Source organism: Molossus molossus, unplaced genomic scaffold (assembly GCF_014108415.1).
Source record: "Molossus molossus isolate mMolMol1 unplaced genomic scaffold, mMolMol1.p scaffold_m16_p_6, whole genome shotgun sequence".
Classification (NCBI taxonomy): Eukaryota; Metazoa; Chordata; class Mammalia; order Chiroptera; family Molossidae; genus Molossus; species Molossus molossus.
The window spans coordinates 109,058,800-109,074,432 of NW_023425399.1; the positions used below are offsets into that span (position 1 = coordinate 109,058,800).

General features: G+C 46.2%; 1 protein-coding gene across 1 annotated transcript in view; it reads left to right on the top strand.

Moving 5' to 3' along the window:
• PHLPP1 (PH domain and leucine rich repeat protein phosphatase 1) overlaps positions 1-15,633 on the top strand; it is a 180,248-nt gene that overhangs the window by 161,844 nt on the left and 2,771 nt on the right. The window contains exons 13-16 of the mRNA XM_036244263.1: positions 3,465-3,595; positions 8,541-8,645; positions 11,354-11,548; positions 14,570-14,798. Coding sequence (XP_036100156.1) covers positions 3,465-3,595; positions 8,541-8,645; positions 11,354-11,548; positions 14,570-14,798 — 660 coding nt within the window. The remainder of the gene's footprint in view (positions 1-3,464; positions 3,596-8,540; positions 8,646-11,353; positions 11,549-14,569; positions 14,799-15,633) is intronic.

Here is a 15,633-nt window from a genome sequence, read left to right on the forward strand (position 1 = left end):
TCATTCATTCATTCATTCACTCATTCACTCATTCAGGCATTGGCACTGATGTTGGACTTCCTCAGCATGGAGACTCTTCAGTTGTCTTTGCTCCATCCTTTCTAACCACTGAGCTGTACTGTTGAGTCAGCAGAGGAAAAAACAAAACAAACCTAGGACAAAAAGCTCTGGACTGGGACTGGGAAAATTGTGTTGCAGGCCCTGCCCCTTACCAGATGCATGGCATGAGGCGAGCCACATGGCCCCCGGATGTTTCCCATCTGCCTAATGTACTGTCCTACTTACTCCAGGTGCAGAGACTGACTCAGGTGTGACAGCAGTCTGAGAAACGTAATGGTACCAGTGTACACCCCTCCCCATCAGCTCCCCTAATTAGGTAGCATCCACCACCATATCACACAACTCATAATAATTCCCTGTATAGGTGCAGCATCATTAGTCACCAAACATGCTTTTCAGTGTAGCGAAATGGGCAAAACAGATGTTCCCATTTAATAGGTGAGGAAACAGGTGCTAAAACAGGAAGTGATCTGTGTCAGTGAAGACAGCAAATTGGTCTGATTCCTGACTCCTGACTCAGGGTAGGACTGTGGGATGAAATCTGTTCACTAGGATGAAAGTCATCTAACAGCTTTTTATTCGTGTGTGCATGTGTGTGTGTGTGTGTGCAAAAGTGAGAATTCTTTATAGATATAGAATGTAGTTTTTCATTTGCATCTTAGCATTTCTGCTTATCCTTAATTTTATGCCCAATAAAACATAACTCAGTGGTTATAGACTTGGGAGCACATTCTAGTCTCCTAATAAGGAACAAAAGCTGTCCTACTTAGCCTTTCCTCACTTTCTGATATGAACTTGATGTAACAGACATTTGAAGATCCTATAAATAGCATGCATGTTTTACAGCGGCAGTTTTCATACATTTACCTGGTTAACGTGTGTCTTGTGTGACATCCTGAGGAACTTGGTGGCAGGTTGAGGGGCAGGAGGAGTGTGAAGCTGAGTGTGATCGGATGGAATAAACCACATCGGAGAATCACCCTGACGACAGCGCTGTGGGGAGTGGGTCAGAGGGAAGAGAGACCGAAAGCAGAGCTAGGAAGGGTCGTAGCCCTCCAGGGAAACGTGATGGACAAGATAAAGAGAGACGGGCGGAACGGGCTGCAGTGCACTGAAGACGTGGAGACCAAATGGGCCTGGGCAGGGTCAGTGCAGCAGCACCATCTCTTAAAAGATCTTTACCGCCCCAGTTATTATCTTTATAAACAAGTACTCTGTGAACTCATTTTACCATTTGGTAATTTAAAGAATGAGCAGTTTTACATTGACAGAACTCAAAGTTTAAATACTGAGGTCACATTGTAAAATGTTGCTAACCAATTTTATAAAATTTGGTAATGTTCTAAAATGTCTTTAATCTTTTCCCATAACGCGTGCTTTGACCTCTGAATTTATTTCTGTCCACCACGTATGTTCTAAGTTACCCGCACCTGCCAGTCCTTAAGCTCATGTTTCTGAATTACCCAGCAGATTATATTTATACCATTTGTTGTCTTATCTGTGATATATATGGACTCTATTGACAGAATAAACCGTTATTAACCAGTATTATCCATTTTTTTATTGAAGTCCAGTTACCTATTCATGCAACCATTATTTATAAAAGGAAAACGAAACCAAAAGGAGATGACCATTTCCCTATTATGAATGTTTAGAGTAAATGAATTGTACTTAGACTTAAATTATTAAGGCCATTAAAGGTAATAGGAGCGAAGCTATGGAATAAGTGAAATGTAATGAAATTGTACCTATGTTTATGATTTTTTTTAAGTTGTTTTATATTAATAATAAGCCTCTAAGAAAAAGATAGAATGCCAACACTGGTAGTGTTAGGATGCTGAATTTAAGGATAAGTTTTCTAACCTTTTCTGTTTGTCCAACTTTTTATAGTGGGGTTATAATGCTCTTGTATAAAAAGTGATTATTTAAAATTGTAATATAATAGCCCAGCTCAGTGGTTAGAGCATCAACCCACAGACCAAAGAGTTGCGGGTTTGGTTCCAGTCAAGGGCACGTACCTCAGTTGCAGTTTGGTCCCTGGTCCTGATTGGGGTCATGCAGGAGGCAACCAATCAGTGTATCTCTCTCACATCAATGTTTCTCTATCTCTCTCTCTCCCTCCCTCCCACTCTGTCTGAAAATAAATGGGAAAATAGCCTTGGGTGAGGATTTAAATAGATAACTAAATAAAAATAAAATTATAATATAATTTTGAATCATTGCTGAGATTTAGGAGCAAGAGTATGAAACAATTTGTGTGAAACATATCGTTTTAAGTCAGTTAAGAACATATTTCTCCAAAAATACAGGTCTCATTTTACCCAGTCTGTAGCTCTCCTCAATCCATTATAGATTCAAGTGCTTTATTAATTTTTCCAAATAGAGGTGATATGGGCCACTTTTAAGAGTGTGAAATTCTTGGGTACAGTTTGCTTTCAAACCATTGTAAGGTTTGTAACAGGCTCTTCAGGCATTGCTAAAAATGACAGTAAGGTGCCAGCTCAAACCAGCGAGTTGACTGCTTTCCACTCCGTCCTGCCGGCTGCGGGTCCCCAAGAGCCGAAGCAAAGCACCTGGTATTAGCACTTCGCCAAAGCCTTCTGTTGGTTCTGCGCGAAAGGAACTGTTACTCCTGCTCACGGATAATATCTGTTCTAGTCGATATGCTGACCCTTCTTGTGCTTGTTTTCTAAGCACGAACGATGAGACGGGAGCGGCCCGAGGGCTTCGGGTCTTCGATGCCTGGAGGCCAGGATCCATATCTGACTCATGCCTTTTCCTGTTGTGTGTGTGGACAGGCCCATCTGCTAGTCTTAACTTCTCCCAATTTATGACTTAGCTTCTTTTCAACTGTGTTCTCATTTTGAGTGTTTGTTCCCTGCCTTCTCCTCACTTTGCCTGCTTTTTGTTTGTTTGTTTCAAGGAGCCCATTTTGATGTTGTAACTGTAACCCTCATGGCCACAGCCAGTGCTGAGTTTGTCCGCAGTGAGAGAATCCAGCCTTAGGATTTTTCAGCTCACGCTTACTTTTTAATTTTAATTTTAATTTTTTTGCTATGTGCCCCCTAGCAGGAACCAAACCCTGGACTCTCTGGTCTGCAGGCCGATGCTCCAACCGCTGAGCCATACTGGTCAGGGCTTACTTTTTAAATGTGAAGATAAACTTAGGAAGATAAAGATAGGGAGACTAAAGAGCATGGCTTTCTTGCATTATTCAGAGAGAGTAAATATTGCAATTGCATTTAGCAAAATCTTTCAACGTCAGTGGCGGAGCAGCCAAACTTACTTTTCTGCACTTGAGCCAATGAACTCTTTGTAGCCAATGGTCAGACTGATCCTGCTGCGACACGTAGGAGCACAGAACCCCCCTCACCGTCTCTCCTTGTTTCCACTTGTTCCTTCAGTGCGTGGACCTGAGCTGTAATGAGCTAAGTGAAATCACTTTACCAGAAAACCTGCCTCCGAAACTGCAAGAACTAGACCTGACTGGAAACCCCCGGCTGGCCCTGGATCACAAAACCCTGGAACTGCTGAAGTAAGTGTGCTGTGAAGCACCGGGCCAGTGTGCCTGACACCAGGCTTGTGCCCAAGTGCAAACAGCAGTCTGCACGGCTTCGAGGCGGCGTGCCAGTCTATAGTTCACCACAGTGGGGGCCAGAATATTCTGGTAGGTGGACACGCAAATGTCCTTCCAGAAGTTATTTTAAAAAAATATGCAAACAAAAGGGAACAAGAATACTGAATACCAAGAGGAAATGGGAGATAAAGGCACAAGGGAGAGCAACACGTGGCTGAGACGTGAACCCCATCTCGCTTACTGACAGCGTGGGTGGAGTGGGGTGAAGGTGTTTCCATACGGTTTTGAGAGAGAGGAACCACGTGGGAAAATTCACAGTTGGGAGGTAAAATCCTGATTAAGCAAAACTGGGAGTGTGGGGTAGTTAGATCCTGTGACGTTCTCCGTGTTTGGGGAAAGAGTTCATTGGTACTGTCTCGTTCTTGAAGTTGATGGAGAATCACAGGTTCAAGCGCTCTGTGTAACATACATAAGGTAACCTCATTAGAAAAGATGTTTTTATAGGAATGTTATCTCAGAACTCTAAATATCTATCAATACAATTAAGTAAATTATGCTCCACAGTTGAATTTTATACAGCCATGAAAAACGATGATGTACAGTTATATTACGAACTTGAAAGGCCTCCACAGTATAACAATGTTAAGTGAAAAGAAATTTAATGGAGAAATTGGTATAGTATACTTTCACTTTCTGTAAAAATAAATTTCTGTGCATTGGGTGGTATGTGTACATGTGTGTGCTCATACACACCTAGAAAAATGCCTGAAAGGATAAAAAAAGTTAAAATTGTGTTATTCTCAGGATAATAGGGTGTGAGTAACCTTAATTTTCTTCTTTAACTTTTTTCAATTTTTGGACTTTCTTGCTGTGTATCTTAAGGTAACAGTCTTGCCCGGGCCGGTTTGGCTCAGCGGTTGGAGCGTCGGTCTGCAGACCAGAGAGTCCCGGGTTTGGTTCTCCCTAGGGGCATGTACAAAAAAAAATAAAAATAAATAAATAAATAAAGTAACAGTCTTGGACAGTGACAACCATTAGTCATTATGTATGCCTTATTTGCTTAAACCCTGTTGTAATATCTGTTGCTGAAAGTCATTTCTGTTATCTTCGGAAAAACAGAAAAAGAATAGAATAGAATTTTTAAAAGAAAAGTAGTATTAATACTACTTTTGATCCATTAATACTATCCTAACCTTTAGTGCAAACTAAAATTTGAAAAGCATTTAAGGTGATTCCTGGATGGAATTGGCCTACTTTGTGCCTGTTTGTTGATATTTTAAGAACTTGATGAGGTTATTGATTTTGATATGTAATTAAAGAAGACTGCCTACATAGAGTGTCCAAGGAAGCCGCAGAAACCTAGGCTCTCTCTGCTGTTCATCAGTCTTTATGAGAAGCCTCGGCCCAAACCCCTCAGTCTGCCCAGACCTCGGTTCTCTCTTCCACAGGACGGGAAGGCTTGCTAACATGCTCTCAAGGGTACTTCTCAGGACTGAGAGAGAGTCCATAGGTTATCAAAATATACTTCTTGTGGATGCAGATCACTTTTGAGTAGTTTTACAAATACGATATGAAATTTTGTGTTAAAAATGATGATATCACCCTGGCTGGTTTGGCTCAGCAGTAGGGTTTCGGCTCTCAGACCAATGAGTCACGGGTTCAGTTCTGGCCAAGGGCACACCTCGGCTGCTGTTTGTCCCCAGCCCTGGTCCGGGTCACACAGGAGGCAACCAGTTGATGTGTCGCTCTCACTTTGATGTTTCTCTCTCTCTCCATCTCTGTCCCTCCCACTCTATACTAAGATAAGTAGAAAAATGTCCTCGGGTGAGGATTAAAAAGATAAAAAATAATAATAATTATATTAAAATTTTGTTAATAACTGCTGTTTGAATTCTTATCTCATACCAAAATAAATTCCAGCTAAATTAAATCTATAAAATAAAATAATTTTTAAAAGAAAGAAGAAATCATATGAATGTATTCATAAGCCAGAAAAGAAATCAATATATGTAGACTGGTTTTGATGTTTATGTTATATATATATAACAAAAGGTGTGTATATATATATACACACACACACACACACCTTTTATGCATAAAAGGTTTAAATGTCTATTCCAAAAGCCATCAAGAGCAAATCTAAAAAGAATGACAAACTAAGAAGAAACATGGACAAAAATATGAAAATAAAAGCATTAATATTTAATAGATGTTCTTATAAGTCAGTTAAGAAAAGTACTCCAACAAAATAAGTAAAGGACATTAACATTTAACAAAAGAAATACAGATAGTTACATGAAAAGATCATGTTCAACTTTATTAGTACATCAAGGAAATATTAAATATTTAAATGATAACGATTTTCTTCCTCTAAATTGGTGCTTTGAGAGGACTATAAATGGATATAACTTTTCTTAAAAACACTAGCCCTAAATACCGAACTTCTAAAAATATTCCCATACTGAGACCAAGGTCTTTTCTGGAAAAGAATTAGTCTAAAAAATATCAGAAATGTGTTTATTTTGGGTACAGAAATAGTCATGGAGATATTTCAGATTTTATTTAGGATCGATGGAAAATAATGGAAAATGTTTGTGATTTAATCAGAAAAAAATGCAGAGCGATAGATAGATAGATAGATAGATAGATGAATGATAGATTAGAAAGAGAAAGAAAGAAAGAGAAAGAAAGAAAGAGAGAGAGAGAGAGAAAGGGTCACCCACTGTTATGTATGCATAAGAGAAAATCTGCTTGTTAAGTTTCTACAATGAGCATATGTTACCGGAGAACCTGAGCTGTAGTGAAGCACATGTGTGCTCTCAGGTTTAAGAAGAAAGTAACAGATGATGAAATCATAACACTCTTATGTAAAAATGTTACCTTCTGTTTAATGTCTAGAAGACTGTGGCCTTCTAGCAACTCGGGAGAGTTCCCATATCTGATGTATTACTTGACTCTTAGTGGGTTGGCCGATTTGTTCTACATGAGCCAGAGTAAGTGCGTCTGGTACCTCCTGTGTGCCCGAGCTCCCGCTCCCAGACGGTCTCAGACTTGCTTAAAAGACGTACGAGAGTCCGAATTCAGGTCACTTTGGACAACTGCTCAGACACACTGTGTTCAGCTAGGCAGAGGATGAGAAATTGCTCCGTCACGGGAAAGGATTATGGGAGAGTTTAAAGATTACGTATTCTTTAATAATCAGGCTGGAAATGGATTTCTTTGAAGGCTCTCTGTTGGGTCTGTAAATTGTATAAATGTCGTTAGAATGGGCCTTCCATTTTCCCTTAGAATGAGGAAAGGTAGCACAGAGGGAGAGGCTGCAGGCATACCTCCAGAGACCGCTGGCATTGTGCTTAGATACAATGTGTCACCAGGCCATGTGGAAAGCAAATAGTGGTAGCCTGTCATTTTTAGTGCTCCTCTCTTACCGGTAGGATCAAAAACTTGGAAAAGAGGACATATATAGAGTCCTGCTGTAAAATGAGGTATTAAATTGATTTGGGGATTTTCTGTTGGCACCATCTATGATTTTTATGTTTTCTGGCTTTTTAGGATAAAGGGACACGTGAATGTTGGCTGGTAACTGAGAGTAGAAATTTGCTTTAATGAAATATTTTTCAATTTCAGGGAAATTGCCATCATCAGCTATTTCTAGAATTAAAGTGAATACTATTCAATATTGATGTACTTTTAACAGTTGCATGGTTCTTAGGAGAGGTATTCAGTATTTGTTATATGTTTGAGTTAATGAGTGCCAACAGGTAATTAAAATGCTTGGGGTCATGACAAATGTTTAGGTATTCTTTAAGTTAAAAGATTATACATAAGCTTTTTCTCTTGTTTAAGTAAGGGGGGGTAATTTACAAGTAAGAAGGATTTATTTCACCATGTGGCCACCAGCCTTTTCAAAAACCTGCTTCACATCTGTAGGACTTCCTGTTTGGGAGCACTGACTGCTTCCTAGTAGGCTGGTTTTTAATGAACCCCATTTGGGAGTTTACCCTTTTAGTATCTCTGTTGTGGGTCCTTTTGGACCACTTATGACCTATGGGAGCAGAAGTAAGATCAGAACTTGTCTCCCAACTTATTGAAATACTCCTCATTTACTTTGTGATTTTGTTCTATCAGCCTTAGCATGGAAGGCTGTGCAAGCTTGGAAACAGTTGGAAGCTTCTGGGGATGGCAAGTCCTGAATGGTCCTGTGAAATGTTTTGAGGAGTGATGTGAGCACAAATTGGTTTTGAGGATGAGTGTTGGCAGAATCCTCTCACACCATCCAATCACAGTATAATTGCGACTTAGGTCTCAATCTTTTCAAATACGGGTGTTCGAGTTGTAAGAACACACCCAATGTAGGGTTTAATTTCCTTTTCTCACCCCAAGGCTGAGAGCTGTCCCCTTCATTCCCAGGAGAGGCAGCCAGCTAGTCGGTGTGTGTGAAAATTCTGATCATGACATAGAATGCCGATCAAAACGAATTCATGCTCTGGATCTCGACCCTTTGTTTTCATTATGAATAGTAGCTATTGTTGCTGATAAATATTTCAGACACTTTGGGCCCTGGACGAGTAGCTCAGTTGGTTAGAGTGTCTTCCTGATGTGTCAAGGTTACGGGTTTGATCCCCGGTCAGAGCACATACAAGCATGCGAAAATAAGTGAACAACACATCAGTGTTTCTCTCTGCCCGCCCCGTCCCCGCCTTCCTTTCTCTCTCACAGCCCCCCCCCCCCACACACACACACTAAATAAACAAAAATTTAAAAATACATTTCAGACACTTTAAACGCAGTAAGAAATAGTAAGTACAGAGTGCTTAGCAAGTATTTTTGATTTCTCAGATAAAGGTAGCAGCGTGTACATGTTTGGCTTTAATGATCGCTGTTCCTTCTGTTTCCTTGTTAGTAATATTCGCTGTTTCAAGATTGATCAGCCTTCGGCAGGGGATGCGTCTGGAGCCCCAGCTGTATGGAGCCATGGCTACACGGAAGCTTCAGGGGTGAAAAACAAGTGAGTGGGCGGAGCTTCGGAACGAGCACCCTCCTGCCCCCCTGCCTTTGGGGGGTAGAAAGAAACCCAGGGCTGGCACACACTGGCCTCGTGTGATATTTCTCTGAGCATGTTTCCCCAAAGTGAGGCCACCTCCTGATTTATGTTTGAACATTAAGCTAAGCCCTGCTTGGCATCACATACTCTCTCTTTGTGAGAGATGTTGCTAGGATACAGTGTAACTGACACATTATATCTGTGAGACTCCAGTGTTTGGAGAAGGCATAAGTATTGCAATGCATCCCTGCTCTTTTAAAAAGCCCCTTTCTCTTTCTCTGAAGCCTGTTTACCCAGCAAAATGGGATCGTGTTAAAGAAGTACCCTTGATTGTCCATATTCGAGATCACTTACGTTATTGACCAGTGAGTGGTTCTACGGAGCTGTTTCTACCCTCAAATTAGCTTGGCAGGAGTTTGATGTCTGTTTTCTTTCATGGCAACTGCTTGTCTTGCCATCAGGACGTGTCCATTTGAATTTCTTTTTCTTCCCTATTTTCACCAACCTTGCCTGTCTTAGATGCAAATGTTGATTTTCCTGAGAATTGCAATCAAACTCTTCAGGCTTGCTTGCTTTTTATCAGGAGGTGCTAACATAATAACTAGTATTAGAAAAGTAAAGAATCCTATAAACTAGAACAGTCATCATTTAATTAGCTAAGGTCCAAGGACACAACATATTGAGGGGAAGAACAGAGTGGGGGACGATCCAATAATAGCTAGCATTAGTAGTCAACCTTGGGCGAATATGAGAAACAATCAGATGACAGACTTTAAAAAAAACTCTCAAGATGAGGTCCATTAAGTCAAAATGTTTTAAAATCTCCCAGGTGATTTTAATATGGACCACTGGTGAGCTGAATGCCCTCCCTAGAAAATAAAAGTAGAATTGTGCGTGCCATGCTGACTGTTTTTCTTTGGGACAGAAAACAGAATCAGCTCAAGTTCTGGGTCTGACACAATCCTTTCCTCTTTAAGAGTGGACTTGGCATTGTGCTGACCACAGGAGAGGCGTCCGCACTGCAGCTCCCCTGTCCCGTGGGGTGCCTGGGCCCCGGCGGTCGCTTTGTTTCTATGTACTTTGCACTGTATGTCATTGTCCTTGGAGGAGAGGGGAAGAAATGATACATTCCTCGGAGCCCTGGAAGTCTCCTCCTGGAGATCTTTCTCTTTAGATTAAAAGACCTTATGTGTTGCTTGCAGACACCCGTATGTGAAACTGCTTTCGAATTCACGCACGCCAGTGTGAAATCCAAGGTTGATTTTTAAACCTCTCTGGATATTAAAATGTTTTATCCTCTCATGTATATTAATGAAGCAATGACCAGTTAATCTTCTTTTTGCATAATTCTTCCTTTCACAATTGCTTTTTGAAAAATCGTGTTACGCTGACGCATAGCAGAGAGACACAGAAAAGTGCAGACACAGCGAGCACACGGCTGTAGGGGTCCTCCCAAAGCAAGCCCACCTGCCAGTCACCGCCTCGGTCAGCCGCTGGACCAGCACCTCGGACGCCCGCACCAGCCGCACCCTTGCTCTGTGTCCCTGCACCTCTTTACCTCTGGTTCTGCCAGCAGAAGCCTCTCAGCTGTTTTCTTTTTGACTTGTGGATAGAGTGTCATGTAGACAAGGAGCTTGTGTTCTGCCATCTGGGAGGAGCCGAGAACTGGGGTCGTCCCTCCTCCAAATCTCAGGAGGGGCCTGCTCTCTTCTCTTCCTCCCTCCGGCCTCTGGGGGTGCCGTCTGGCCTCCCTGTCGGGTCACTGCAGGTCCTTCAGGGAAACCCAGGCTGGGAGCTTCAGCAGGATAAGTTAGCTTCTTCCTCAGACTAAAGAACCAACAGGAAGCTTCAGCGGAAAAGAAAAATCCCTGCTGTACTTTTTAAAAACACATCACTTCTTTTCTTATTTACACCCTCCGCATTTTGGCCAGCAAGGGAGCTTACAGAGGGAAGACAGAATTACAAGATGATTTCACATGATATTGTTAAAGTTGGCGTTGCTGCTCATTGCCAGATCGCTTGGGACGGCTTAATTTTCTGAGTCCGTGGAGGCAGGAATCTGACAGTCCCGGCGTAAGAGCGGACTGGCTGCCTGGCTTCGCACCTGGGCTCTGGGCTCATTGCTGGGTGGCCTCGGGCAGTTAGTGACTCAGCCCGATTGGCTTAGTGTCCTCGTCTGTGAAATGGCTCTAAACATACTACCTGTCCTGGGGTGGTGGCTGTCAGGATCCCGAGTTACACATGTGAAGTACTTAGAGTTTGAGCCCATTCGTGGGTTTTTAGATACTTTTCCTATATTTTCATATCTTTCCAGTGTTTTAGTTATTTCATGCTTGCCCAATGTAGAATGCCTCCTTAGTACCTTTGTGAGGAACATGCACACACGGACTCGCAGTCATGTTATTTCCCATGTCTGTCCTCTTCACTGCCATCTGAAAACAATGTCATCAGACGATCAGGGTCCAGGAAGCCACGCGTGAAGCATGAAGATGTGTCCGTCGTGCTTTGCTGACAGACCTTAGTTGATTAGCTGGGCTTCGTTGACCTCTTCTTAGTCTGCCTGGGGTCCCGAAGCAGGAGACAAACGGGGGGACAGATCTGGAAGAAATAAGGTTGGGCTGGGCAAGGCGGAGGGAAGAGCAGACGCAGCACGAAGCCTTCCTGCCTTGCAGGTTGTGTGTTGCAGCCCTGTCGGTGAATAACTTCTGCGACAGCCGCGAGGCCCTGTACGGCGTGTTCGACGGAGACCGGAACGTGGAGGTGCCCTACCTTCTCCAGTGTACTATGAGCGACATTCTGGCGGAAGAGCTGCAGAAAACAAAGAATGAAGAGGAATACATGGTCAACACATTCATCGTGATGCAAAGGTAGAACTGAGGGAGTCTGCTGTGTGTTTCTGTTCTGAGTGTTTGCCCCCTGGTTAGAGAAACGGTGCCCGTGATCTCAGAGCAGCGCTGTTGATACGGGTGCACAGGAGCAGTCAGGCGGCGTGGTCCTGCCCCAGCACCAGGGACGCGCTGCGTTCCGCCTGAGACATACTGATGCTTTGGGTGCACAGGATGCAGTCAGGCGGCGTGGTCCTGCCCCAGCACCAGGGACGCGCTGCGTTCCGCCTGAGACATACTGATGCTTTGGGTGCACAGGATGCAGTCAGGCGGCGTGGTCCTGCCCCAGCACCAGGGACGCGCTGCGTTCCGCCTGAGACATACTGATACTTTGGGTGCACAGGATGCAGTCAGGCGGCGTGGTCCTGCCCCAGCACCAGGGACGCGCTGTGTTCCGCCTGAGACATACTGATGCTTTGGGTGCACAGGATGCAGTCAGGCGGCGTGGTCCTGCCCCAGCACCAGGGACGCGCTGCGTTCCGCCTGAGACATACTGATGCTTTGGGTGTACAGGATGCAGTCAGGCGGCGTGGTCCTGCCCCAGCACCAGGGACGCGCTGCGTTCCGCCTGAGACATACTGATGCTTTGACAGCTTGTAGGAGGCCACACCCGTGACAGGAATTGAGTCTGTCTTAGAACTGGACCTCACAGGCACGTCACCATTCCGGGTGTTCACGCTTGTTTACCCCTCCCCCCAAAATCATGTGAGCTCCAGAGGCTCCTTAGACCTTCTTGTGTGTGGACGTCTGTTCGAAATGGACTGGCCTGTCTCAGGCTGCTCACCCCTATGGGGCACTGTCACTGGTCCTTTGTAAACTTGAGGTGGTCAGACTTTAGGCCGGAAGGTATATCATTCTTCATATGTCGTTCTTCCCCCTTTTAGATGTTCAAGTCAATGTCACTAGCAGAATCCTAGGCCATTGTCGAGAGCTTGCACGCCCCCCAGAAATTTGGGAGTATTTGTAAGGTGCAGGGTTGAATGGTATAAGCATTCCCTCCTTCACAGGGTGGCTCGTTCTTTTGTCACTTCTGTGGCGCTGTGGGTCGTGATGACATTGCCTGTCTGTCAATATTGTACGGCAGACACTTGCTCATGTGGGACCAGGAAGTGGAGAGTGCTCTAAAGGTCATGGGAACAATGACTGTCTTCTCTCCCTTGATAGTCTGCCAGAGGAAGTAGCTTTGTAACGGGTAGGACAAGTGTCTGCTGAGCAGTGCTGGCTTGGAGAAGCCTTTACAGTCCCGAGTCATGAGTCGCCAGTTCCTCCTGACGCGCTCAGTAGAGGCAGGCCCGGGGGTTCTGGGCCGCGAGGCCCCCCTTCTCAGATTCGCAGTGGGCATGTACGGTTAATACTGCTCGTAGCTAATACTCAGTGAGTCCTTTTTTAAAAAATATGTTTTTATTGATTTTTTTAGAAAGAGAGAGAGAAACATCCATGTGAGAAACATCAGTCAGCTGCCTCCTGCACTCCTCCTACTGGGGATCAAGCCCCCAACCCAGGCATGTGCCCTGATCGGGAACTGAACCGGGGCCCTCTCAGTCCACGGGACGATACTCAATCCACTAACTCACACCGGCCGGGCTTTAATGAGTCTTTAAATGTAGAAGTCATTGTTCCAAATACCCCAACGCCATCAATCGTGTCTAGAGAGAGAGGTCGTGTTCCTGTTCTTTCTTTGCTGATGGGAACTTTGAGCAGAGGTGAAGCACCTGGCCCTCAGAACAGTCAAAGGTGCAGCCAGAATTCGACCTCAAGCAGCAAGACTCCAAGGAATGTTCTGCCTACCAGGGGCACCTACCTACGTCTTTGTTTTCACTCCGAGCTTGTCCTAGTGGAAAAGCAAATAGGTGACATGCACACACATGCACACCAACCCCACATACACCCACACACCCTTTGCACACCCTCGAGAGGTCTGCTTGTTCTGGACCCTCCAGCTGGGTGAGAATTGACAACGGGAGAGCGTCGAGCTCTGGCTCCTAGCTGCACTTCCTCAAGTGCCCCCTGGTCTGGCTGGCTCAGGGCAGTCCTGTCCCTGTGAAGGAAGAAAGGGGTGCTCCCTGGCAGGGCCAGGGGTTGGGCTTTGAGACCCCAACTGCCGGCCCATCCTGGGGCCCTTTGAAGGCTCTTGTTTTCCCTGTTTGTTGTAGGATATGGGTGTGTGGTGATCTTCTGGATCCTCAGGGGACTCGCCTGTGCACTGTGTGTGACTTGTTCGTGCGTGTGCGTGGGCGGCCCTGGCTTCCGAGCCTAGAATTGCCATTGCCTGACCTGTCCAGGAGACAGGAGCTGATGGCCCCTGTGAGTCTGCCCTGTACCCAGGCGTCCGTGTGTCCGAACATCGTTTTCCTCACACTTGGGTCCGCCAGGCCTGGCTGGCACTGCCATCAGGCTCGTGCCAGGACGCTAGCTCCCCGAGGTTGCTGAGACTTGTGGGTGCCCGTGTATTCAGTAAGTCAGTGGAGACGGTCACGAGTAAAAGCTCTGGAGCTTGATTGCTAGGCTGTCCTTTCTGGGACTGTTCTAGAGCTGGCTTCTGGTCCAGCAGGTCGTCACCACCCAGCCGAGGACACGGGCAGTCCAGCACGGCAGCCCCCTCCCGCAGACGTCCGTGTTGCAGGGGGAAGGTGGGCAGGGCTTCTGCGGTCTGCGCGGCGGTGGGCGGAGTGAGTGTGCACCTGCTCCTGTTGACGTGGTCCCTTCAGGGACCCTCCGGGGAGCAGAGGTGTGGAGGGCAGGACTTTCAGTGGTTCCGTGTCCGCTGTCTCGGGTGTGCTGACGGGGGTTGCTGGTGAGCAGGTCCCTGTCTGGGTGGGTGTGTTTGTCAGTTCCGTGGGCTCTTCTCCCGCGAGGCTGAGCGGTGCCTGCTCTGGTGGAGGCTGACTCGAGCCCCAGGCCGTGCTTTGTCCTCCCCTGTCCAGTGCTGCGGTCTCCTGCTGAGCTAGCAGAGCTGACGCACGGCCGATGTGTTGTGTTTTACGCCCTCTCTTTGGATTCCAGGAAACTTGGGACTGCTGGCCAGAAACTCGGAGGTGCTGCGGTCCTTTGTCACATCAAGCACGACCCTGTGGACCCAGGCGGGTCCTTCACCTTGACCTCTGCCAATGTGGGCAAGTGCCAGGCGGTCCTCTGCCGGAACGGGAGGCCGCTGCCTCTGTCCAGAGCCTACGTCATGAGCTGGGAGGAAGAACTGAAGAGAATTAAGCAGCACAAGGCCATTGTCACTGAGGTGAGGAGAGCGCCGACCTCGGCACGGCGGGCGGACAGGGCTGCGACCAGCCAGGGGCGGTTTCCCTCCAAAGGGTTGTTTAACGTTGGTTCACAATTAAAATTCCAAAGCCCTGGTGTCACAAAGCACATTCTTTATATGACAGGTGTGAAGATATTATACTGTACAGAATAATAGACCATTTACTGACGGCCATTCTGTTCCAGGGGCCGTACTGGGTGCTTTGTGGCGTGGTCCCTTCTGGTCCTCACTGGAGGCTCTGGTTTGGTTGGTGGTGAGGGCTCCACCCCTGAGGTCACACGGCTGGTACCCTGTCGTCACTCTGCCGCTGGCGGTTGTGACCTTTAAGCCCCCAGGCCTCAGTGTCCTCATCTGTAAAGTGGGACTAGAATGTATCTGCCCGTCTTCCAGGGCTGCGGCGTCTGTGGAAATGAGCTGTGTTTTGGGTCAGACCTCCTGCTCCGTTGAGTAAGGCAGTGAGTGCTGTTCCGTCAGAGGCGATTTGCCCACAGGACATTTCGCAAGGCCTGGACACCTTTCTTCATTGTCACATCTGGGGCATAGAGCCCTTTGGGCGTGTAGAGGCAGGGATGCTGGTACAAAGGCCCGCGATGCACAGGACAGCCCGACGACAAAGCGTCACTTGGCCCGACACGTTGGTAGTGCCCTGCTGACCACGGCTGGCGCGAGTCAGGCCGTGTCATAGCAAGTGCGCCACAGCGAGCGTCCACGGGGCTCTCGCGCCCTGCGCCAGTCACCCCCTCAGCACACTATGGTATCACCTGCGGTGCTGACACATGACGGCGGGGGGGCCACAGAAGTGACCCGAGACACA